The 25,462-nt window shown below is 39.0% G+C and overlaps 1 protein-coding gene and 1 long non-coding RNA gene across 28 annotated transcripts in view; one reads left to right on the top strand and one right to left on the bottom strand.

Annotated features, from left to right (window-relative positions):
* ADGRL2 (adhesion G protein-coupled receptor L2) overlaps window positions 1-21,738 on the top strand; it is a 207,058-nt gene extending 185,320 nt beyond the window's left edge. For 4 of the 27 annotated variants that reach the window (XM_033151717.1, XM_033151715.1, XM_033151719.1 and 1 more), the window contains 9 exons: window positions 6,992-7,083; window positions 8,159-8,203; window positions 8,519-8,545; window positions 9,178-9,346; window positions 12,215-12,343; window positions 13,500-13,596; window positions 16,975-17,103; window positions 18,121-18,138; window positions 20,755-21,738. In XM_033151717.1, coding sequence (XP_033007608.1) covers window positions 6,992-7,083; window positions 8,159-8,203; window positions 8,519-8,545; window positions 9,178-9,346; window positions 12,215-12,343; window positions 13,500-13,596; window positions 16,975-17,103; window positions 18,121-18,138; window positions 20,755-21,509 — 1,461 coding nt within the window. In that variant the 3' untranslated portion in view covers window positions 21,510-21,738. Of the gene's footprint in view, window positions 1-6,991; window positions 7,084-8,158; window positions 8,204-8,518; window positions 8,546-9,177; window positions 9,347-12,214; window positions 12,344-13,499; window positions 13,597-16,974; window positions 17,104-17,338; window positions 17,421-18,120; window positions 18,139-19,961; window positions 20,015-20,754 lie in introns of all 27 variants that reach the window. The other 23 variants (XM_033151730.1, XM_033151731.1, XM_033151732.1 and 20 more) reach the window with 14 other exon arrangements.
* LOC117048209 lies at window positions 11,890-24,802 on the bottom strand. The gene is made up of 3 exons (XR_004426816.1): window positions 24,708-24,802; window positions 18,033-18,124; window positions 11,890-12,127 (listed from the first exon to the last, which is right to left on the bottom strand). It is a non-coding gene; the product is annotated as an uncharacterized LOC117048209 (long non-coding RNA).
* Window positions 24,803-25,462: the final 660 nt, after the last annotated feature.

Below are 25,462 nucleotides of genomic sequence, written 5' to 3'. Positions count from 1 at the left end.
TTTATCAGAGTTTTTGATACATACACTGATTTTTATATAAGCTTTTCTGCCTTGTTTAGAAAAAAGAATTGGGCATATTGGTCAGAATTAGGATCTCATTGTTTTGAATGGGATCAAGAACCTGCAGCTCCGCACTGCGTTGTTGACTATGTATTTCTGTGTTTCTTGATCACAGCCTTTTTATTTATTGCACGCCTTGCTGTTTTTTTGCATTTAAAGTAAATATCACTACCCTCCCTTTCCTTGCCATACACCCACCCACCCGATGCTTTTCCTCTTAAGGTTAGGTAGGACCGCCTTCCCAAATAACCTTGCCCGTTCTCGGCGCTTTAGGAAACGTGCGGCGTTAGGATCCTTGAAGGAGAGCGGTTGACTTTCCTTTCAGACTACGGGGCACTGGGGTTATTGTATCTATGGAAGAAAGCATGTGTGAGAGTAATGAGCAGTGGAACGCCATTAGTATGCCTGAAATGATTTAATGAAGGCTTGGATCATGACACGTCAGGAGCTGTTCTTATCATTTGGACAGCTCCATCTGCATCCTTAATAATTAATTAAGTTCAGGGAGAGTTCAGCTTTGCGCACTCCTTTCGAAGGACTCCTTCAGACAACACTTCTCGGGCTGCCAGTCCCAGAGAGGAATAGGCTTCTGCTTGGCTAAGAGCAAGGATCTGCGAGATAGAAGAGCAATTTTAGAGCTTGCCTCTGCCAGGTAACAAAAGCTCCAGGGAGGACAAACAGGGTCAGAACATGTGCAGTTCAGCTAGGTTACCTCGGAGTGGTGTTTCTGTTCTTCTGTCTTATCATATCCATGTCAGCACTTCAGGCTGTGTGGAATGAATTTTAAGCTGCTAAGCTCAATGTAATTCAATTGAGCAGCTTGATGGCTTTAATAAAACAAACAGTGCACTCTGGCAAACTCTGGTCAGAAAAGCCCACGATTTTGACTTTCTGTGTTTTGCCTCTTTTTGCTTAATATAATTCAAGGCAGTTCGAGGTTGGTTAGACTTGTCATTCGTGTTGAGCTCCTGAGAGAGATTCTCATGAGCCTTAGGAATCGCCAATCGCCTGCAGGAAGAGACTGACCCAAAGCGTTCTGGATGTGGTTCTGTTTCATGAATAGGGAAACATATGATCTCTAAAGAGATGACATTACTTCTCCTTAGTGATACTGTCCATCCAAGACAGAGCAACTTTGCAGCGATAGCATAATAGGCATTGGGATTTCATCCATCGGTCAAAATATTGGCAAATCCTCAGTGTGAATAATGGAAGTTTTAGAAATTTAGGCATGGTTCCTGTGCTGTAAGTTGGAGTTCTTGTTAGTATATACACAATTAATTGTGTATAGTTCCTGTGCTGGCAGGATGGAGAGGGATGTCTAATACTTTATGCTTACCACATCCTATAAAAATAAATTCACCATAATGTGGTAAACGTCCGTGATTCAAGTACATGTTTCCATAGCTCCAGATGCCATGTCAGCAATACACCATTCACTTGTTTATTAGTTTGGTTTATCTTCATTTGTATGCCACTATTTGATTATTCAGGGTGACATATAGCAAATCAAAACAATAAAGATAATAGGTAGATAGGTAGGTAGGTAGGTAGATACTTTATTGTCATTGTACGTAGTACAACGAAATTGAATGCCATCCCACATTTACAGCCACATATACGCATTTATACATTTACAACCACACATACACATACATATCATCCATCACGACTCCCTAAAGATCATATCATTTGGTTACAGCATTTAAAATAGTTATAGCTCTTGGATAAAAACTGTTTTTTAGTCTATTCATTCTTGATTTAATTGTTCTGTATCTCTTGCCCGAAGGCAACCGTGTAAACAGACTATATCCAGGATGAGATGAATCCTGTAAAATCTAGATTGCTTTTTTAAGACAACGGGAGCTATATAGTTCGTCCAAAGATGGGAGAGGATGACTGATAATCTTTTTGGCTGTGGTTATGACCTTCTGGAGCATTTTCCTATCGGTGGCTGTGCAACTGGCAAACCAAGCACAGATAACAGTATGTAAGAATGCTCTCTATGCTGCCTCGATAGAAGGACACCAGCAGTCTCTCACTCAGATTGTTCTTCTTTAAAAGTCTGAGGAAATAAAAGTTTCTGCTGAGCCTTCTTTACCAGAGCAATGGTATTAGCACTCCAGGTCATACCCTGCTCAATAGTAACACCCAGAAACTTGAATACAGCCACCCTCTCCACCCGGTTCCCATCAATATACAAGGGCTGAATGTCCGCCTTTTCTTCCTGTAGTCCACTACCAGTTCCTTGGTCTTAGCAATATTAAGGACCAGATTATTTTTTCCGCACCAACCACAGAGCCGTTCCACCTCGTCCCGAAAGGCGGACTCATCCCCCCTCGGAAATGAGACCCACCACAGTGGTGTCATCAGCAAACTTGATGATTTTGTTGCTAAGATGGGTAGCTGTACAATCATACGTATAGAGGGTATAGAGCAGGGGACTCAACACACAACCCTGTGGGGAGCCAATGTTAAGGCTAAAGGCTGTGGACATATATGACCCTACTCTAACCCTCTGAGAGCGGTCTGACAAAATAGACCACTTTTGGTGGAAGCAGGAGAACTGAAACTAATCCTGAACTGAAACCAGTTCCCCATCACTGCCACTGAAGATGTGATCAGCATAAAGGTGACATTGTGCCAGGTTGGGCTTATCACATCTTGGTTTTGTAAGCCTTTTCTCCATACACATTGCCTCTTCTCTGCCACTTTCTCAATTACACCAGGAACACTTCAATCAACTGTCCTTTCCCATTACATCTGAACTGGGAAACTATGGTTACCAAGTTCTCAAAACACAGCTTGAAGTTGGTTTAAGAGCCACACTTGTTCTATACCTGGTAACCATGGTTTCCCAGTTCAGACACAATGAGAAACTATGGCTAAGTAAATGACGTCTTGCTTTAATGGCATCAAGGAAAGGGGTTGCATATGCAGGCACAAAGCTTGTTCACAATCCAATATAACAAAGCTTATATCCAAAGTATCACTATCGTACACCACACCCAGTTTCACTGGCGCTACCAGATGTGCTTTTTAGCATTTCAGACGGCTTTTATATAATAATAGTGCAGTAGTAGAAATTGTTTTGTTGACTTTAATTTACAGAGTTCATAATAGTGTACTGTTTTGGGAAATTGTGGTTTACAAATAAATAACATCTAGATGATATATGTATTGTGCTCTTGTGCCTGGGCTTTCATGCATGAATCATATTGTGAGCGAGGACTAGGCATGCAGAAGTCTCCTTTTCCATGCACTTCGCCCTCACTCAATAGGTCCACAGTTCTCACACCCTTTCAGAGGAATCATTAATCACCAGAAAATTACAAGATCATTTTATAGTGTTATGACAGCAGAAATCTTTCTGCGAGTCGGTTTGAATCAATTCCTTGAAGGAATCGATTCAGTGGCTTTCAAGGCGCACACAATATTAATGTTCTTTAAGAAATTAAGCATTTAAACTGTCATATATATATCACCCAATCACACCTTACAAATATGTGTGATTTCTTAGATAGCAATGAGAAGAATCAGGAGAGTGAGGAATAAGCAAAATATTTTCTTCATAAAAATTGCAAGTACAAGTCGTTTCTTGTAAGTGTATGCTCTACAACAAATTCCTCTGCCCCTTTCTGCTTTCCATGTTACATGATATTATGGCAATCTGTCCGAGTTTGTTTACACCTTGATTAGAGGTGATTTATCTAGAGGAGATGCATTTTCCCAGAGCTCTTACATACGATGGTGATGTTCTTACCAGGTGTGTGTGTTTAATAGCAAAATATGTGAGTACTTGGAGCATAGGCAAACCAGGACTTCTGAATATTGCTTTCACAGAGCAAACTAGTGTTCTTTGGTTTGCTTGATGCTTTAAATTATATCATATTTCACAGAGGTGTGGAGAACAAGTATCTCATGCGCTGTTGTCATATGTCTTGGTTACTTTGCTTTAGAACTACAGTATGTTGTATTCTTAAAGAGACTTTCATTTTCACTTACCATCATATTCAGGACCTTTATCAGCTGAATCAAAAAGTGCAGTGTTTCTTGTTCTGCCACCCTTTTTCTTTTTTTCACTTTCTATGCTTAAGCAGACACTCAATTTTTTATTTTTTCAATCAATCAATAAATGTTACTGTTTATAGCCAATGATCAATACGAGCACCAGTCACACAGCTACAAAACAAAAGACACTGCATGCTCCAGATCAGGAAAAATCTACAGTGTCCAAAATTTAGGAACATTCCTTCTACTTAGCATCCGTAGGTTTTGGCACTATTCAGAATTGTTGCCCTTACCTTTCTGGTTTTTATTTATGAACCCCCCCCCCCCCCGGGATTCTACTACTTTGGGCTGATTCTTTTGGCACTTTCAAATCTGATTAGCCATCTACTGGCATGCATAGAATGATGATATCATTGACCCCAGTTATGGATAGTGTTTGTTGTCTTGTGGGGTGGGGGAGAGATATTTGCTGTAGGGAGGTAGGAGGGCTTGCTTCATAAACCATATTGCTTTCCACAGCTGATATCCACAGGGATCTGGCCGATGATATAGCATCTATGGCAATCCTCAACTCCTGCCAAGTGAGGAATGCAGTTGGAAGTAGCATACGGCTTAAAGGCCAAATTAGGGCCACTATTCCAGCATTAAACACGAGTAATGAAGTCATGATCCTGGACACTCTAGTAGCAAAGTAGAAAACAAAGCTATGCCAGCTGAAACAAGAGGTATTAGCATAGCAGCATGGACAGCCACATCCACAGTATCCATGGGAATCTTGCACCAACACCAGTCACAGCCAGGAAATTTATAGTGACTTCAGCGGTGCTATCACAGAAGCCGTTCCACACACACCCCCACAGTGCATGAGCATGCTTGCAGGAAGAGATATTTGTGTCTCAGAAGCATCAGTGACTCACTGGTTAGGAGGACAGCAGCTGATCCCTGCAGCCACAGTGGCATCAGCAGGATTTTGGATTTCAAGGCAGCCAAAATACACAATCAAAAGCAGCCTGAAATCGTAACACTTTTTGTCAGAACTAAACAGTGCCACTCCAGTTAGAGCAGGCAGCCAGTTTGTATAACCCAGAGTATAGAAACTACAGGACGATGGCCTCACCGTCCCTTCCTCAGATAGAATGGTTAGTTAATATTCATAACAATGCACATAAAAGATGTGCATTACTGTCTGCGTAAGGGTGCAACCATTTTGCAAGAGAGAAAAGATAGCCAATTCTGCTAGGAAGAATACACAGCAAAACAGCAAGGACAAAAAAAGAAAGCATTATGAGCTGCCTGGTTGCTATAGAGTAAAAAATAAATGCATTATTTACACTATGGCTTTACAGGGAAGTGGAAAGGGCAGTGTTTGAGTCATTGCTAATTCCTGCAGTTGCAACAGGGGATCAAATTGGCTTCAGTTTAACTCCCAGTTTTGGTTGTAGTTTATTGTCAAGTAGTTCATATGTAAACTAGGCCATTAACATGCTGAAATTATTATTCTGCTTTGGATGTCCCATGCGTACTATAATCAATTGTTCTTTCTCCATGAAAATAACAGGACCAGCATTTGAGATGTTTGTTCACGTGAACCAGATTAATTTCACTTCGAGTTACTATTCTCTTGATCTATAATGGCTTATTCAAAACCTGGCTAGTTTAGAATTTCCTTGTTTTATGACACATTATTTATATCACAGGCATGTAAAGAATCCACATACAGGGCTCATGCTTAGTTCAGTGCTATATGGTTGAGTCGAAATGATCCCAAGCAAAACATCCTTCCTTCTCCTTCTCTCACATGGCAAGGAGGAAGCCTGGTTGGTTGTTAAGATCAAACCAGGGGATCTGGTTTAAAACAAGCTCTGCTAAGTTTCCTAAGTAGCCAATTTCAGACCATGGATTGTTAAGCTATCAAGGCCAGGCTGAACACTGATGAGTGGGTAGGGCTGCTATATCTCTGGATTTTTTATTTTATTTTTTGGGTGGGGGGGTGTATGTCTTCCTAACTTCGTACTTTTTTGAAATATGGCAACCCTATGAGTGGGGCCTCTCCGTTGCTGCAACTGCCTCATTGGGTGCACTCCTAGGAGTAGCTGAGAAATGCAGGACTGAAAGACCCACATTTTCCTAACTTGTAAGTGTAGTTTTGACAATAAGAAGTTAATTCATCACTCTGGACATTCCTTGCCTGACAGTGCCGTGACAGAAGTTGGCTTGTTAAACTAACCAGAGTTTGTTTTAAAATAGTATCCCTGGCTGAAACATAAAGGCACACCGGGATTCTTCAAAATTGAAAGTAGACCCTGGCAGCATTGCAGGTGTGCGTGGTTGCACGAGTCCCAATGCAGTGCTCATTCTGGCTCATCCACAAAGCACTAAACTGTGGCAGCTGTTACAGGGGAACACTGTCGCTCTGACTTTCCTTTCTCGGTAATCTAGTAGTAGACTTGGGTTCAGGATTCCCAACTTGAAGGGCCATTTCATAAATCAGGCAATGGCTTACCTCAAGTTACCACCAAGTGCACACTCAACATGGAGCAGTAGCCGGGATTCACACTTTTAATTTTTTAGACGGACACATGAAGCATCTTAGGTATACATTTAAAAAGACATTGAAATATGTTTCCTAACGTTCTTTTGCACAGGAATGTTTAACATTAGGCAGTATGAAGCACAAATAAACTCAAACCAAAACGAACAATAATACAAGATGTGCACTGAGTGAGAGTGGCTGGGCTTTGACCATTCTTGATATAATCTTTCTTTGCAGCCGCTTTGTGCAGTCTGTTCTGTCACCAGCCCCAGAATAATTTGGAAAATAACCACTTTTTTTTTTTCTTTTTTTGTTTAGTCTAGAGCATCATCATTACCTAACTTGTTACTTGAAGTAGTTTAATTTCATTGCTATCTGTTTTGACAGCTGAATATTATCTTCCTGGTGATCACACTGTACAAAATGGTGAAGCACTCAAACACTTTGAAACCAGACTCTAGCAGGTTGGAAAACATTAAGTAAGTGCTTTGTGTCTGAATCAAGAACTGTGATTATTTTTTCTGATTGTTCCAACTGATTGAAAGCTCCCCCTTTCCATTAGCAACACAAGGCTTTGTTTCCCAGCGCCCACAGATGTCAATTAGAAGTAAACAGCACCAATCCTGCTCGTCATATTTGTTGCTATAATGATACAGGCAACACTTGAAATGAAATAACTTCTGCTTGGAACAATGGCCAAGAATTTGTTTTGGTGCATTCATGGAGATTCCTCAGCAATGTAGCAAGTTCATTTGCATTTAAAATGCAGCTCCCAAACGATGTTCCTCTTTGAATGGCTGGTGTTGTTCTGCTGAGTATGTTTTGTTAAATTATTTTCAGATGCTAGTGATTCTCAGCAGTTTCCCCATCCATAATCCCACTCCCCTAAGAGAATTTGCTTCTACTTTGTTTTGTTATCTTGAAGATTATCTGTTGCTTTTCATGCAAATATAACAAATATTTACTTTTATCCTGTGACTACACAAGAATCACAATATTCCCTTTCTTGAAAGTAGAGCAATAGGTTAATATTTTTAATGAGAATCTTACAGTGGTGGATTGTGCTTTAGGTCAGAGGTAGGCAAGGTAAGATACCACTGTCCAATTCCACCAGCCCAAGCATCCATTATGCGGGTAAAGGGAGGGAATAGATGTCTGGGAGAGAAGCCTTTGGGTTGGGTGAGATAAACCCTTTGGACTTACATTGCCTACCCCTGCTTTAGATCATTCTATATTTGGAATTGTTTTGCTAGAATTAAGAGGGACAGGACTCTCTTTTTCCTAATCATAAGCACTCTTACTTGGAGGTCAGATCCACTGAAGTCATTGGCGCTCCCAAGTGAAATGTGCTTAGTAGTGGGCTCTTGAATTGTCTTTGAATGCAGAATATGGCAAGGGCAGATTTGCAACCAAGCTAGCATTACAAACTAGATGTTGCTTAGATAGGTCACAATATCAGCTTCATTGCATGTTGCATGTTAAGAGAGAGAGCTAATCTTTAGCACCTCTCTTTTCTTCCTTTTCTTCCTCTTTCTGTCTTCTCATCCACACCAGTAATTACCGTGTTTGTGATGGCTACTATAATACGGACTTACCTGGGTAAGATAGAACCCTACATTAACAAATTTAAAGCATGACTTTTTAATTTATTTTTTAAAAAACAACTTTACAAATTTGGACAATTTTCTGGATTGTCCGTAATTTTAATTAACAACTTTGGAGATAATCTAATTTGCTAAACTATTTCCAACTATTATATGCTTTTTATTATTTTAAACTGCTTGCGTCTGCACTTTGAATTTTCTAATTTTAACTAATTTTTGTATAAAATTACTAAAAATGCTTTCTTATTAATTTCAATTTAAATTCTGTCTAATGATTTTGTTTCTCTTTTCTGCTTATAATGCTTTCTAGCTATGAAGATAATAAGCCATTTATCAAGTAAGATCATTAGTTAGATGTGGAATGCACTGAATAAACCCCTTTCCCCTTCATTCTGTGCTGTCCTCTGCAATTTCTCCACCCCACCCCCCGAAACTATTCATGACAAAACAACCTTCAAAGACTTTCTTTTGTGATTAAATCCATATATTTGTCACATTTCAGTAACGCACTTTCATATGAAAGTTAGACTATCTAGTTTAGCAGAGTCTTCAAACTTTAGGTTATCAGCTTTTGATCTGCCATTTAACTTTTGTGTATTTGTGTTATTTGTGTATGTGTGTGTCAGTTGCAAGCACAATTGTTAAAATATGGGCATCCATTAGTGGTTAAAAGAGACTTTCAAATCTCCAAATATACACGCATACATACGGATAAAGCAAAGGGGTTTCTGGACCTGGTACTAGAGCATTGCATTTTAAAATAACTACCGCTGCTGTTTTCATTGGAAACTAAAACGGAATTGCTCTTCCTATAATAGATAAAAGGTTAAAGCCAATAATTATATCATTATATATGACTAAAAACCTAGTAAAAATAAATTGCAGCAAGTAAACTTTTAATATGCAGTTTTGCAATGTGCATTAAAAAAAAAAACTGGCAGTGTTACTTAAATTGCTTTTCTTTTTCAGGTCTTGGGCCCTAGGTGCATTTGCCCTCCTGTGTCTTCTGGGCCTAACATGGTCTTTTGGACTGCTTTATGTCAACGATGAGACCATTGTGATGGCATACCTCTTCACAGTATTTAATTCTTTCCAAGGAATGTTTATTTTCATCTTTCATTGTGCACTCCAAAAGAAAGTGAGTCATTGCACATGTACACTTTCTCTGTATCTCCAAAATATTTCCATTATCTCTTTTTAAATAAGGCATTATATTATCAATAGTGCATAGACAGGTGGAACGTAGCGCTCTGTTGTTTAACTTGTGATTCAGCTGTCAACAAAATTGCCTTTAGAAGTCCTGGTTGTTAGGTTACTTTTACCCATTCTTCTGCATTCTTGCGATACTCCCCCTAGGTGGCAGTGTCACAGACAAAAGTGAACACATGCCAATAATTGGGATTGTCTGGATGCAGTAAGTTCCATGTTACCATGTTTAATGTAGGGGAATTAGAGCAGAATTCTATGTGTGTCTATTCTGAAGAGGAATATTTTCCAGGCAACTTCTTACTCATTGTAGTGCCAATAACTTGCAAGGCAGGTTGGGCCATAAACTAGGCATGTAAATGTGCCTGTCTTTAAAGAAGCTTCAAAGCAACTTAAGAACATGGGCATAGTGGGGACGACGACAGGGGGGCAGCTGCCCTCCCAAATCAAGTAAATCAATAAAAAATATTTAACTGAGGTTCTCCCTAGTAACATGAAGCCTGGCTATGCCCATGCTTAAGAAAGCAAAATAAATAAATAAAAGGCATCAGAAATCATTCTAAAAATGGATCCGTTTTGTTAACAGATAAACACAAATAAGTATATTGTGTTTAACTATTAAAATAGGGTAACAGCAGTTACCGGTAGCTTGTGGTGGTTCCTCTCACCTAAAAATGATTGGTGGATGGGGAGGCACTGTTAGCCACTGATCAACCCCTGTAGCACATCTTTCTTTTCATCTGTGATTTTTCTGGCTGATGGTAGATTTGTTCATTACGAGGTGAAGCTTTTAGCAAAAGTTGATCCCCAGCAGGCTGATTTGAGGGCCCTGGCAGGGCTCTTTTCTTTCCATCCTCCAAGAGCAGGATTGTACTTAGATATGGGTAAAATACTATTTATAATCAGCATTTTAAAGAGAAATGTGAAAATCAAATTACTGTTCACACATTGGGATCCCTGATTCATAGGACATTCCATTAATTTGAGATCATTGGATAAAAGGCATGCAGATTATTGGCTGCTAGTTTGATAAGAGTTGAATCAGAAGTAGCCTTTTGTATTTGAAATGAAGTTGGCATTTCATTATTATTTTTTTTACAATTGGTATACTCTCCAGTTTGAGTGTGTCTGCTATGATACAGGCAAAGCGATTTGCGTCATGAAATAGGGAATTGCCAATTGGGCGGTAGGTATTTCCTCTGAATTAGAGGAATGGAATGAATATTTGAAACATTTTAAAATGAAAATAGTCAAGATACAAATGATTTCTAGACTAGGCTATTATAAAACAATGCTGCTGTTGTTATTCCTTATTCGAATTATGCATAGTTTTTATACTATGTTGCAGTAGTCAGAAGCAATATTAAGTGCCAGTTGAGCGTGGAATAAGCTTAACCTTTGCACAAGATGTTTCATACCTGCAAGAAGCATTCAGGCTGCCATTTAAGCTTTAAAAAAGTTTCAGTGTCTTTCCCTGGATATCATTCTACTTCTGTATACATAGCTAATGTGTTCTTTTTATTCTGTTATTACTAGTTGGCCACTAAATTGAACAGAGAAATAGAATTGTGAAAGTGAAAACTATTATGTTTCTAGTCCTGACAAGATGATAGTGCTGTTACTTCCTTCAGTTTTGAACAAGCTGTAATTTAGAAATAATGACAGTGGAATGTGCTGCACTGACAGATAATGTACATTCACAGCAGTATAGACATTAGGCAAAAATCAGCCCCAGGGGGTGGTATTTGGGAGGCAGGGGGAATTAAAAAGTTGGTGACTGTTGCTGGTCACACACACACACAAAATTTTGCAGCTTATATTGGAAACCCATACTATGCCCATTCTCATCACTGGCCTAAATTTCTAAGGCCGTTAAAATCTTTTAGGCTGTAATCCTATATAAACTGAATTGGACTTATTTCTGACTTGACATGCATAGTATTAATCTTATTTCCCTGGGGGTATTAGCATCATTCACTTAGCTTTACATTTTTTGTGAACTTAATCACACTAGGCATTGAAATGGAAGGTGCCTTCCAAGTCCACATAAATTCAATCCCAAATATGTACAGTATCCTTGAAATTAGCAGTGTGGCTCCCAGTAGTGGTCAGTGGGGGTGGCAGCACTTCCCTAATCTCCCATCACCTAGGTTTACTGTGGAGGAGCGAGTGAGGTTGGCATGATGCGAACGCACCAGATTGGCTCCACCGATGCATTTGCACCATGGTAACCTCACCGCTGGGCTCCCCATAAACCTTGACTGCACTGGTGAAGTTAATGTTCCATTTCTCAAGCCACTACAATACAACTATGGTGCCCAGCTGTCTTCATTGCTCTCATTCCACTTTGTTAGCCAAGAGTTGCTTCAAGCCGTAAGTGGTCACACCAGAGTACGTCTGGAATTGTTTGCAGTGTACTGGGAGAGCCATTCAAGACGCAACGTCCACCTGGTCAGGGTTCCAAGACACATTGGAATGTGAATTATGGGAAACATTTTGTCTATGATTTCCTTCTACCTGTAGTTCCCCAGCTAGGAACATAACTAGAGAAAGGAGAAAAGGAAGGCGAGGATTTTGTGCTTCATTGACATGCTTTTAATTTTGTAAAAATGTAATACATTTTTCTTAATTTTCTTGGAAATATAAAATTGGCCCTGTTTCGGAAGGCCTTGTTTACCTTTGCTGTCTGCCTCAGATCTTAGGAGCAGGTAGGCTAGAAATATACAGATAGATACATACAGAAATAGATTATTTAAAAATGAATGCATGAATATTTATGAGCATCGTTATTAACGTACAGGTACGTAAGGAGTATGGCAAGTGCTTCAGACATTCGTATTGCTGTGGAGGATTGCCAACAGAGAGCCCACACAGTTCAGTAAAGGCATCGACTACAAGAACTAGTGCTCGCTATTCCTCTGGCACTCAGGTAACAAACGTTTTGACAGAACCTTTTAATGACAGCATCTTTTAATTAACCTTGCTTATAAAAAGCCCACTGAGATGCGTTCCATTCAGATGCACTAATTGTGTTCTCATTATAACAGCCTTGATGACAATTGCATGCTTTTGTTAATATATTCTGGGCCTGATTCTAAACCTTCCTTCAAGGTTGAGCTTGATAGTAGTTATTTAGTTTTTAGTTTTTTAAAAAAGAAGACACTAACAACAAACTCTCTTATTGGTCCATAAGCAGAGTTAGAGCTACTTCTTACTTATAGCCAGAAAGTGGCCAAAAGATGTGATTTTTAATAGCATGTATAGTCGGCAGTAAATTTGAGACATGCTTAATATAAGTTCGGGAGACTACAAGTTTCACATCTGACTTTCCATTTTACAAAGGTAAATCTAACCATTTTCAGGAAGTTTTCCTGTATGCATAATACAGTAATACTACAAAAAGAGAAAGATAGTAGCCTAATTGGACTGCCTGTTTGATCAGTGACACTAAAGATAAATACATTGTTACCATTCCTTTGAAAAAGAAGTCCAAACATTTGCTTTCTGTTAAATTTATTTATTTTTTATGCAACTAAAGAAGCAACCATCAAATGCATTCAACCTCACTTTTCTTTATGTAGCCTAGGCCAGTTCCCTTATCAAAATGCTGCAGCTCTACAAGACCTTCCTAAACTTCAGTGCCAGAGCTCAGCTAAAAGAACGTGCATTAGATGACTTTCCAGACTTAATAATTAAGTGCATCACTTCCCTCTACACTGAAGTTGCTGTAACTTAGCCTGGGCACAGCTGTCCAGTGCTCAGGCTGGACAGAAAGATACCCAACAGCATGAACCATCTGATGTCCTAAGTGGCCACCAAAGAACCAGAAACTAGTTTGAAGCCAAGCGTACCACAGCCAGTTCCATACTCCTTTCCAATCCTTTGGTCATAAGAACATGCATCGCATCAGGCATTAAAGAGAAGCTGGTTAACAGTGCAATTTTGCGCATGTTGACTTACTTGCAAGTAAGCCCCACCGTGTTCACTGGGTCTTACTCCAAGGTACGCTTCCGTAGGATTGTAGCTAAATGTGCCAGGTTGCCATGTAAGATGTGACAACTTTGCCCTATTTCTTCTGTTAACAGAGCCGAATAAGGAGGATGTGGAATGACACTGTGAGAAAACAATCTGAATCATCCTTTATCTCAGGTGATATCAATAGCACTTCAACACTTAATCAAGGTCAGTTGCTGGACACATCACACTCTAGTTTTGTTCTTTTGACGGTATTTTTTCAAATAAGAATTTAGGAGAATTGGGTTGCAGTAATTAAATTGAATAAGCAGATGTGCTCTGGGGTAGGTAGGTTAAATATCTCAGCATTGGAATGGAAGCACACACACACACACACACACACACACAAATGTATAAAATTATAGCTCAATTCAGTCTTGAACATTTAAAGCTTAGTTCCCTCATGCTCTATGCTCAGGATTGAATCTGACATCCTTATTCATGGAAATCATATTTAAATAAGTCTCATCAATAATTTAAACATAAAAGCAAGAACATAATTTTAAACTTTTGCTAACCTTTGTAGTCTAAAACTGAAACAGAACTATACTAGCACAGTGACATTGTAAATGCATAAGATTTCCATATGCGGACATTTTGCCTGTGAAATCAAATTGACATCAGCTCTATACAAAAGACATCTGCAAATGGGGTTTTCCCCACAGTATAGTTTTGATCATATCTATAACGTACAGCATTTGTCTGCCACATGACAACCTGAAAAGAAGGGAGGGAGGGAAAGCCACAGACCAGATTTCAGATGTCTGGTCACAGTTTTATCGCTATAACTCAGATTGAATGTTCTCAGGCATTCAAGACTCTTCACAGAAGTATACTAAATGATTATGAAGGCTAGCCATGCCACCTCCAGCAGTAAACTAACCAAAGATTCTCATCCAAATCTTAATATATTAATAGACACTTTATAAAAAAATACTAATGTACAACACTGTACCCCTAAAATTTCAATCCAAAACCTGCAGTGTTATCTATTTTGTTAAAATCCAAATTGAGTTTATAAGAAGGTCTTTCCTGGTGGTTGTAATAACAAAAAAGAAAAAGCCAAATAAATCTATGTTGATCCACAGGAAAATTCCAACATCCACAGTTGATGTTGTTAGCTATAAAGGCATGCATCTGGAGTCTTGATGGATGTTTCAGTACCTTTATTAGGACCAACTAAAATGTCAGAAAATAATGAGCAAGCTTTTGTATTCCTCAGAACTCTTCGCCAGGCCAAAAGTTACACAAAACAGGGAGTGTGGGGAAAGTGGGACAGATATGGAAGTCCACCTTTGGAATAAATCTAGATCTGCTTCCCCTAGCCTAGCGCTGTCCAGATGTTTTGAACTAACAATCAGCCCTTCGGCTACAGCCAGCTTTTCTGGCGAACTGAAAATGCTGCCAGGGTAGGGGACTACTGTGATTTTAACAAGGAAAAAAAATAACCCAATTACAGCCTCCCTCTCTCTCTCTCTTCCCGGAGGAAGTAACCTCTTATTCAGGCTATTACCACGTTTTTCTGAATACTGTATCTCCCTGATGCCACAATAGAAAGTTCCCATTCCTTCAGGGATGGGTGTTGGGATAGGGGAGCCAGAATGTTTTTTTGTTCAAATATGCATGGTACAACCAAGCTCAGATGCTTCTTTCTCCGTAAAGAATTAGGAAATGGATGTAGAACAGCTTCCAGCTGACATTTATCCCTGGCAAGCAACATCTGCATAGGCCCCAAGCCAGATTTTTTAAATAAAAAAATGGCGTGTGAATAGAACATATAGCACTTCTTTTTGTTGGAAGAAGTAGAAAATCGTCCATTGTCTGACTGGTTGTACTGCCAGCATCTCCTCCTCCAGTTTCCTTGCAATTCTAGGGTCTGAATGAGCTAGCTAGTTGGCAGAACCTTTGAGAGAAAACAGCAAGTCCCATTTGGACGCTTCCACTAATTTCCATGTGTTTTTGTGCACTGGGACTTTCCCTATGAAATGTGCTCTAAACTTCTAGGTAGCCAGTGCTGCATTTTTTTCAGATAATAATAATAATAATAAAAGATCATGACCTTTGAGTTCTCAGAGCCAACACACTAGAGTTAGAGAATTGCTATTCTTTCCGCCACAGTGCAGAAATTAAGACAGAGGTGGGGAAGGGGGAGCAGAGAACCATCAAAAACTATGGCAATTAGCTGAAATTGCCATGCGATGTAAAGTTTGCAATGTACAGCATAGGGGAAGATTATCTGAATTGCACTTTCTTGTATTTAGATTGCATCTTTAAAAAAATATGTGAAAATCAAATAAATGAAACCAAACACCAAATAAGATTAACATAATCTGTCAGTAAAGCAATTCCCTGAACTGCAGGATTTTTGCTACCTACAGTAATAATATTTTGAGTAGTGATAAAGGCATTAATATTTAAAATGTAATATCTGCTGCTATTGCCACAATGAGAACCTAATCAATTTAAATTTTGTATGTAAATTTTCAGCTGCTCTCTATCTCTCATTCTGGACATGTAATATATTCAGACAACATCCACCTCTCCTACCCACTGTCACGTTGCTCAACAGAATGGCACTTTCGCCTTGCTTGTGTATATATGATGCATTGGGGTCCACAAAGACTGCACTATAATTCCATCTCCCCTGACAACTGTATTAATTTAAGATACCCAAGATCAATATGGGTTTTCAAATGCCTAGTTTTTAACAAATTGTTTAGAAACTTTCTCCGCTGCTTTAGAGGGCGTATGCAAAAAGTGTTGATGCATTGGGATCGAAACTGCAGAAATAAGCTGTTTGCTCTAGCTTTCAGTGTGTTCGTTTAAGATTATTGTTGCAGGGAGGACAGACATAACTTAAACATAACTCACTTAAAAATCCTAACAGATAGCGCTGCAGCATGAATCCGTTTCTCCCGTAAGAATTTATGAATGATCTGCCCTCAACTCCAACCCCCCACCCGCTCCATGCCTCCCCTTAAGCATGCGCTCCTTTGCATATAACAAGAAAGGCTTCGTGCAGCTTGCCATCACTTACCTTTGGCTGAAGAGGTTGTTTTTTCACTTGCACTCCCCCCCCCCCCCGGCTAAGTTAGTAATAAACCCTGTAGGTTTCCGAGATTGACCGGTGTGGCTCTAAATTAACACAATTTTGATTTCTCTATTACGGCGCCTATTACCCATGCTTAAGGTTAGAGACATTAAGCTGTAACATCTCGAAATAGAACATTGGTCTTTGCGTTTAATTGCTATTCTTGTTTTAACAGGGATTTTGTATAAATTAGCAAATGTCAATTCTTAGCAGGTGTTTACTTTGGGGATTTGGCCAGCACCTGTGAAATTACTGAAATCTAACTACATTTTCCCTCTCGTCCTTCAAATTAGTAGTTCAAATACATTCAGAAATGTTCGGCTGAATCAAATTTGACAAGATATACACGACTCATGATGACATTTTTGTAAAATAAAATATATATATATACTTTATTGGAACTGTCAGAATCAAATTAAGGAGCTGATGTCTCTCTTTCTGTTTCTTTGCTTTAGGAATGACTGGCAATTACCTACTAACAAACCCTCTTCTTCGACCACACGGCACTAACAATCCTTATAACACATTGCTCGCTGAAACCGTTGTATGTAATGCCCCTTCAGCTCCTGTGTTTAACTCACCAGGTGTGCCCACACTTTGGGATATGTTGCTTTTGCTTTTTGTTTCTTGGTGGTATTTTGCTCAGAGCCTCCGTCGGTTAATTCGGCCGGAGACCTAGAATTGCCGTCAATATATTTCTCTCTCTCCTTTGAGAAGTACTGCTGATAACGCTGGGCTTGTAAAACTGCACTATATTATAGTGATAATGCCTTTGCCATTATAGTATTTGCCAATAATCCTCCCATGTTTTTAACACAGGTGGCATAAATCTTAATATACTATTGCAGGACTGACACTCCATGGTCTGAGAGCCCATCTTCAAGATATATATCACTTAGAGGTATCATGTCTATGCAATATAAAATTAATCTGAAGCTTGCTGAGAAACCATCTGCTTACGGAGTCGATCAGACAATTAAACGCACGAAGAGGCATATTGACATCCGGATGGTCCTGGTGTGGGAAACTGAATCCGGAGTCATATTTAGAGGCAAACTATAGTATAGTGCAGCTTTATAGGAACTCCCCACCCCGCTTTGGCTAGAATTAGAAGAACATCGTTTATGCGGGATGCACAGTCTGATCCTAAGACGTATTTGCTGCACCAGCAACTAGGTGCTTAGGATGGGGCGTAGCTCCTGCTCTGCCAGGAGCAACTGTCTCCTAACTCGACACTGCTCTGGTGCATTATTTAGTTGCCAGTACATTAATTCAGCGCTGCAGGCAGCCATGGCAGCATCAGGATGTCAGGGCTTTATTACTAACCCTACCTTTGTTATACTATACTATCCAACTGCTTTTCTTAACTTCTGAGCCAGTTCAAAAATTAATGCATCTTTATTAATTATTAGTGGAATAAGCCATCAAATATACTAGCCTCGAATGTAATTGAAATTCTGTGTTAAGAATTTTATACTTTGTTATATATGTCTATATAAAAAAAAGCTGTTACATGTCAAAAGTTCCTTATTCTTTAAAGCTGAACTGCAGTTTCTATGTTCATTCTCGTGTTTTCTTACTTTCCTTATGCTTTCCTCTAGCAACCTACAGAGAGACAAGTATGGGAGTAAAACTTAACTTTGCCTATCAAATGTAAATTTTTTCAGCATGATTTTTAATGGGCACAATTAAAATATAACTAGCAGTCATGAAGTAGACTCAGCGGGCAAGTGGTTCACAATTTGCAAATGAAATATTTCCACGCTCAAACAGTACATGTGTACTGCTTTTCAGAGAACAATCTAAAAAAATCAAATTCAAAAATCAAATCACAAGAGGTCTGTAGCAAGCCCTATTGGTAACTTATGATATCCAATGCTGAAATAATTTGCTGCTTAAAACCAGAGCACAGTTGAGCAGAAATGCTTAATAATTGACTTAACATTTCCACATTCCCACAGTAATCTTGCTACAGGCTATGAAAGACTTCAAGTGAATTACCTGATCACGGGCAACTAAACTTGCCTCTTTAAAACTGGTTGAAGTACATTCAAGTGTGCTTAACTCTGCAGTATATCATAGAAAATTCATTTTGGATTATTAAATATGCTTCAATATCTCTTTAATAGAGGATAAAGTATTAGATTATTAAAAAGAGAGAAAGAGAGAGAGAATGCCTTCAGAGGGGAAATTAATGCCGGCATGTGGTCCAAGTGTTGCCTCTCTCTTATAAATGCCATATGTTTCATATGGATAAAGCTTTTGAAAGAAAGATCTAGGAACATATATGAAAATACCCAGCTACAAAAGTTGTTTAATCAAAGCCTAGAGAGGTTTTCAAAGAACTGCTATCCTTTTAACTAATTCAGTACGCATGGATGGCTAGAACAACACAATACAAGATTAGCTGCAGTTATTCCACTTCCAAAAAAAAAAAAAAAGTATTCTTTGACCAAAGGAAAGTCACTTTTGGGCATCAACCCAATCTTTCTATCTTTATAGAAGCAACTTGAATTTTCTTGCTTAAGCTGCAGCTTTAAGTGCAGTCTGAAAGTAAAACAGGAAATGTTCTTAGAGGCACACACAATCTTTTATTTCTCTGTAACAACTCCAAGCCTTGCATGTGATGCAGCAGCCTCACAGTGGTCAGTTCCATTCCAACAACAGTATTTCATTCTCTCTTAATTTCCTCCCCTCCAAACAATGCTCTAGAATTCTAAAAGAAATTCTTCTAGAAGTTCACTAACAAACCATCTAACTTTATCCATGATACAATTACATGCCATTCAGTTTCTTTCATAGCTTTCTTTTCCTTCTTTGCCTGGGAAGCAAGCACTGTGATGTCTTAGTTTACATGTCTTTTGTGTCTCCAGAAAAAAATGGAATTTCTTTGTATAGAAAAACAGCATGTCACCATAAAATTCCAGTCGCCCCCTCCCCCCCACTTCTTTCCAAAACTTATTTTCATCTTTCCCGCAGATGTATCCAATTTCTCCATTTCTCCAGCAGTTGAAAGATATCAGCCCTGGCTGATAATCTCCTCCCATTCCACAGCTAATATCTCTTCTTTGGTTAATTTCTGTGACCCATGCTTAGAGAAACCCTTGACATTCCTGCTTTTGACTTCCATACGCCCATAATGTCTGTGGGCCTAACTCTTTAACAGACTATGCTAGTTCATTCAGTGCTGTCACTGTGACTGATGCAAGCTGCAGGCGAACTCTGACCTCCTGAAGCCTGGCGCCGTTGCTGGCGGAGAGAATATTAAACGCAACCAAAAATTAAAAATGAACAAAACAAAAATCACATTGGGAGAAAAAAAAGAGAGCTGTTATTGCTAGTAATCTAATTTGCTGAACCCTTGCTCTGACTAAGTTGCTGAGAAGCTCAGTAATTCTTCATCATGTTACAATAAATCATTTTACTTTCTTTTATATATCAGCTACTCTTAGGCCAGATAGCCTGAGCAGACAGACATGATGTGAGTTGTCCAAAGTGAGTCATTCCACCTGCTGTCTTCCGTGTTGTTGGATGGTGCTTGTGGGCCTCAATCCCTGTTAGTGTGAGAGGTGGCTGTCTGTGCTTAACATGAAATCTATGTACTTGTCCATTTTTTTCCATTCTTTTCTTTACTCCATCTTCAGATAAATAAATAAAAACCACACACACGAAAGGAAATGTTAGAAATGCTATATATTAAAATAGTTGCTTGCCAGTTACGTGGGTTTATTGTTACACATTTGCCTTCTGTTTCGTATGTGACCTGATTCCTTTTTTTTCTTTTTAATTTAGTGTTGTTTAGGACAAATGATGATGCGTTCATTCCCTCCCCTACTGAATCATGGTGTTGCACTATAAATATAAATGTTGATGAATAAATTGCTTTGCATTACATATGCAAGCGCACTGAGTGACCATTCTTTTCCTTGAGGGAAGAGCTATACAACTGGGTGCTAAATTGTTGCATTCGAACCTTTCCCATTTGTTTTCAAATTCCTAAATTAAAAGTATCATTGACGCTCCACAGAAAAGCAGCATTACTCTGTAAAATTCTCTCTCTCTTCTATAAGGTGCGTAACTCCTTACACTTTGGGGGAATTTCCATCCCCCTCACGTTCCTCGAGTCTTACTTTCAAGTACAACTTTGTCCTGAACTACATTAAAGACCTTTATAGAATAAGAACGTTAGGCTCTGGTGTCGACAATAACCCGAATATGTACCTTTTATGTTTCAGGACATTCACTGAACAATGCCAGGGATACAAGTGCCATGGATACTCTACCGCTAAATGGTAATTTCAACAACAGCTACTCTTTACGCAACGGAGACTATAACGACAGCGTGCAAGTTGTAGACTGTGGACTAAGCCTGAATGACACCGCGTTTGAGAAAATGATCATTTCGGAATTAGTACACAACAACCTGCGGGGCAGCAGCAAGAACCACAATCTAGAGCGCACATTACCAATCAAAGCTGTGATCGGCGGGAGCAGTAGCGAAGACGACGCCATTGTAGCAGATGCTTCATCTTTGATGCACAGTGATAACCCCGGCCTGGAGCTGCACCAAAAGGAACTCGAGGCGCCTCTGATTCCCCAACGGACTCACTCCCTTCTGTACCAGCCACAGAAGAAAGTGAAGACGGAAGGAACAGACAGCTATGTGTCTCAGCTGACAGCCGAAGTTGAAGATCACCTCCAGTCCCCCAACAGAGACTCTCTTTACACAAGCATGCCCAACCTCAGAGACTCTCCTTACCCGGAGAGCAGTCCCGACATCGAGGAAGACCTCTCTCCCTCCAGGAGGAGTGAGAATGAGGACATTTACTACAAGAGCATGCCAAACCTTGGAGCTGGCCATCAGCTTCAGATGTACTATCAAATCAGCAGGGGAAATAGTGACGGCTATATAATTCCCATTAACAAGGAAGGATGTATCCCGGAAGGGGACGTTAGGGAAGGACAAATGCAACTAGTGACAAGCCTTTAATAGTGTAGCAAAGGAATACTGAAGGCAACATTGCAAGTATTAAACAGACTTAATTGGCCCCATGCAGGCTCCCTCATATCTGCTCGAAGCGACAATTTCTGTTGTCCCTGTGGTTTCTCCCGTGTAAAGGAGACGACTGGACCTTGCAGTTCTGTGAATTTTTATAAAACAAAGCTTTGTATATACACAGAGTATACTAAATGAATTATTTGTTACAAACAGAAAAAAAGAGATACCATCAAGGTATTTTAAGATATCTTGCTGCTGACGTAAAAGAGATTGTGAAACACACACACACACACACACACAAACAAAACGTTCCAGCCATTTTACTGCAGCAGTTTGTGAACTAAATTTGTAAATATGGCTGCATCATTTTTTGTAGGCCTGCATTGTATTATATACAAGACGTAGGCGCTAAAATCCTGTGGGACAAATTTACTGTACCTTACTATTCCTGACAAGACTTGCAAAAAGCAGGAGAGAGATTCTGCATCAGTTTGCGGTTCACTGCAAATCTTTTCCATAAAGGTAAAGATTGAAAACCTGTCTAACCACTAGCAATCAAGCCACAGGCCTTATTTCATATTTCCTCAACTGTACAAACTGTTCTCATGAAAAAAAAATGGCTAAAGAAATTATATTTTGTTCTATTGCTAGGGTTAAATAAATAAATAAATAAATACATTTGTGTCCAAACAGAAATATAATTGTCATTAAAATAATTTTAAAGAGTTTGAAGAAAATATTGTGAAAACGCTCTTGGTTGCACATATGCTACAAGCTGTCCGCCCCCCCTCCTTTTTTTTACACTTGGTTCATAGTAGCGTAATATGTTAAAAACGCAGATTCTATCCATTTTCACTTCTTTTTCACTGTAAACAGTGCTCTGCTTTGACATTAGTATTTCTTCTTATGTTTTAAATTTCTTATTGCCAAAAGAACATTTTTTCCCGGGAAGAATTCTCTTAGACGCCAATTAATTTCATGCCTTGCACACTATGAAATTTGGGTCGTTGTCTTTTGTGTTTTTTTAAAAGAAAAATCTATATCAGGTTATAAATCACTTCCCTTTTCATTCTTTTTAACTTTGAGGGAGGCTGAAAGGAAGGGAAGTGGCCAAAGGGACAGACATACTAGTGAATCTCAAACAAACTAAAGGTGCCTGACCTTTTTAAGCTAAGAGAAAACATAAATACTCTTCCATACTCCTCCTGCCTATATTTAGTAATTAATTTATTTTATGATAAAAGATCTAATTAAATGTACATTGTTTCAGATACTTTTTTCGCTTTTTTTCAATCCCTTTGTGTAAACCTGTTAATAATGAGCCCATCACTAATATCCAATGTAAAGTTTAACACCTGTTTGACAGTAAATAAATGTGAATTTTTTTTCCAAATAGGTAAAATGCTCTTTCTTACATATGAGTCATAAGCTCGATTATTCACCGTGTGAGCTGGCTAAATTCAGCTTAGCATCACTCCCTTACAGTTCTCAATTTATATGGAGAGGTCTGGTGTAGGAGCTGCCTATATATCTCTATTGAATAGAGGTCATTGCTGCTACTTGATATTCTAGTCATAGTCACATATGATCAAGATCAGAAACATGAGCTCTGTTACAAAAGTGTTTGGCAGCCTCCTCCATTTACATAACAGATTTTTAAAAAATTCAAATAGGAATATAATTTATTGAAAATAAAAAAGGATGCAAACTGTGCAGTCATATTTCAGGCAACTGTAATTATATGGCTATAATTAGTGATAAAGATAAACTCTTGTCGCAGGGAGAGAAAAAATACTAATATTGCAGCATTAATAGGAGTGCTGTGAATATTCAAGGCCTTGCAAAATATGGTAAATCACAGCAGTCTTTTGTGATATGCAAATTAGCATTTCTGTTATTACTACTATTAGCAGATGGGAAATCGAGGCAGGAAGCTGATACTTTGCCCAAAGCTTTATAGCATGAAGCGGGATTTAATTTTAGATGCACTACTTAGGAACTGTCTGTTCATTCCTTTCCACTAAATTGCTCATAGATTACTCGAGATTCCGGGTTTTCATTTGCAAAAGCTTGGATTTAAGTATTATACTGATTTTTGCTAAAATTGTTGCATTCTTCCCTCCCTGCTCACCACTTTTGTTGTTGCAGCCCCGATTGTTAGAAAAATCAAATTCACACAGGTACTTTTATATATTCACTTTGGCACACCCTGCGAGCATTTTCCTTAATTACAGCTATTTGGTACAATCCACCGGGAAGTTCTGCAGAAGCGCCATTGGTTTGCGTTCCTCAACTTCCCAATGGCCTTTACATATTGATCAATGGGATTTCATCAAAAGAAAGCTTTTGTGATTTATAGCTGCTATGCATGCCTAAGGAAGGACCAGCAAATGCACATTGAGTTTTATCATGAGTTAGGGGTTCCCCCATGATTGCTTCAGATCAGAACGATTTCCTAAGCTCACCTGGCCTTAATTTTTCTTCAAGGACATCAGTAGCACCCTCTTTGATCCTTACCCCTGTGTGCAAATCACAGCCAAAGTACTTGGTGGCTATATGGGGTAAACCATGGGTAGGCAAACAAAGGGCAGGGGGCCAGATCTGGCCCAATCGCCTTCTAAATCCAACCGCGGACGGTCCGGGAAACAGCGTGTTTTTACATGAGTAAAATGTGTCCTTTTATTTAAAATGCATCTCTGTGTTATTTGTGGGGCATAGGAATTCGTTTATTTCCCCCAAATAATAGTCCGGCCCACCACAAGGTCTGAGGGACAGTGGACCGGCCCCGTGCTGAAAAAGTTTGATGACCCCTGGGGTAAACCATAAATTAATATGGGTCATAAGCTAGAATTACGACACAGCTGTCATCTGAACTCTGTGCTTAAGGGCCTGGTGCTCACTAATATCCAAGGCATCTTATATGGACATCTTTGCTGGGAGAACAACCAGTTGTCCAAGTCTTTCTTCATTATGATAAAGTCTGCCTGTAGATGCAACCTGTGGTTATTAAGTTTTTCCATATTGTGGTATGTGGGGAATGCAATTGGTAGCGCATTAGCACATGATACAGTTAGCAGATCTGGTCCTGTGAACTGCCCGGAATTAATTCCCATAAACCATGCATTGTAAGGTGCTCTGAGCTCTTTGGGAGTAACAACGAAGTCCAGCTAATAAATAAAGTGTACTTACATCATATACAACTGGTTTCCATGAGCCTACAAAAGAAAGAAAAACAACCATTCATTCTGAATCTTCACCGCTGCTGTACCAGTCAATACCAACTGACAACGAAAGAACTATGTAAAGGAAGCGAGCAGATAAAGGGTTGAGAATTATACAATTCTTTTGATAGCTGTTTCTTAAGACGACGATTGCTATTAATTATGTAGAGAAATTATCAATATATATGGTGCTAAACAAGATTAAGTTAAACATCCGTGCTAGAAGCTAGATGAACAAAATAGAGCAGAAAAGGAAGAGTGGAAAAGACAGATGGAAACAGATAAGACCAAACAGAATTTACAGGCATATTTAATTCATAAGAGTTGTGTTCGTTTGGTGATCACTTATTTAATGCTCTATTATTCATTGATTGTTTAGGATGCTAACTAACTGAATAGTTTCTCTCTTTTTGCCGCCTTTGTTATAAAGAAATCTGCAGTTAGTCTGATGTGCTTAAAATACAAGGGGCCTCTACATTCTTCTTCTTGTTGTTTTTTAATTACCACCATGGATAAATAGTGAGAGAAAATAGCTCTGCTACAGTTTTTGGAGAATTTATTTGTTGCCATGGGGCTGGGATGAGTGCTCCGGCGGTACAAGGAAATTCAGAACTAAACAAAACACTCAAGTAAAATTCAGAAAATGGTAAGGTAAGCAAATACATTGCTTTACTTGGTGTGTGTGGTTTTTACCTTTAAAAATCTAGCTTTCAACACTTACAA

The sequence above is a fragment of the Lacerta agilis genome, chromosome 6 (genome assembly GCF_009819535.1).
Source record: "Lacerta agilis isolate rLacAgi1 chromosome 6, rLacAgi1.pri, whole genome shotgun sequence".
In the NCBI taxonomy this organism is placed as follows: domain Eukaryota; kingdom Metazoa; phylum Chordata; class Lepidosauria; order Squamata; family Lacertidae; genus Lacerta; species Lacerta agilis.
The sequence above is the reverse complement of the archived record's forward strand: the minus strand, read 5'-3'. Positions and strand labels throughout refer to the sequence as shown.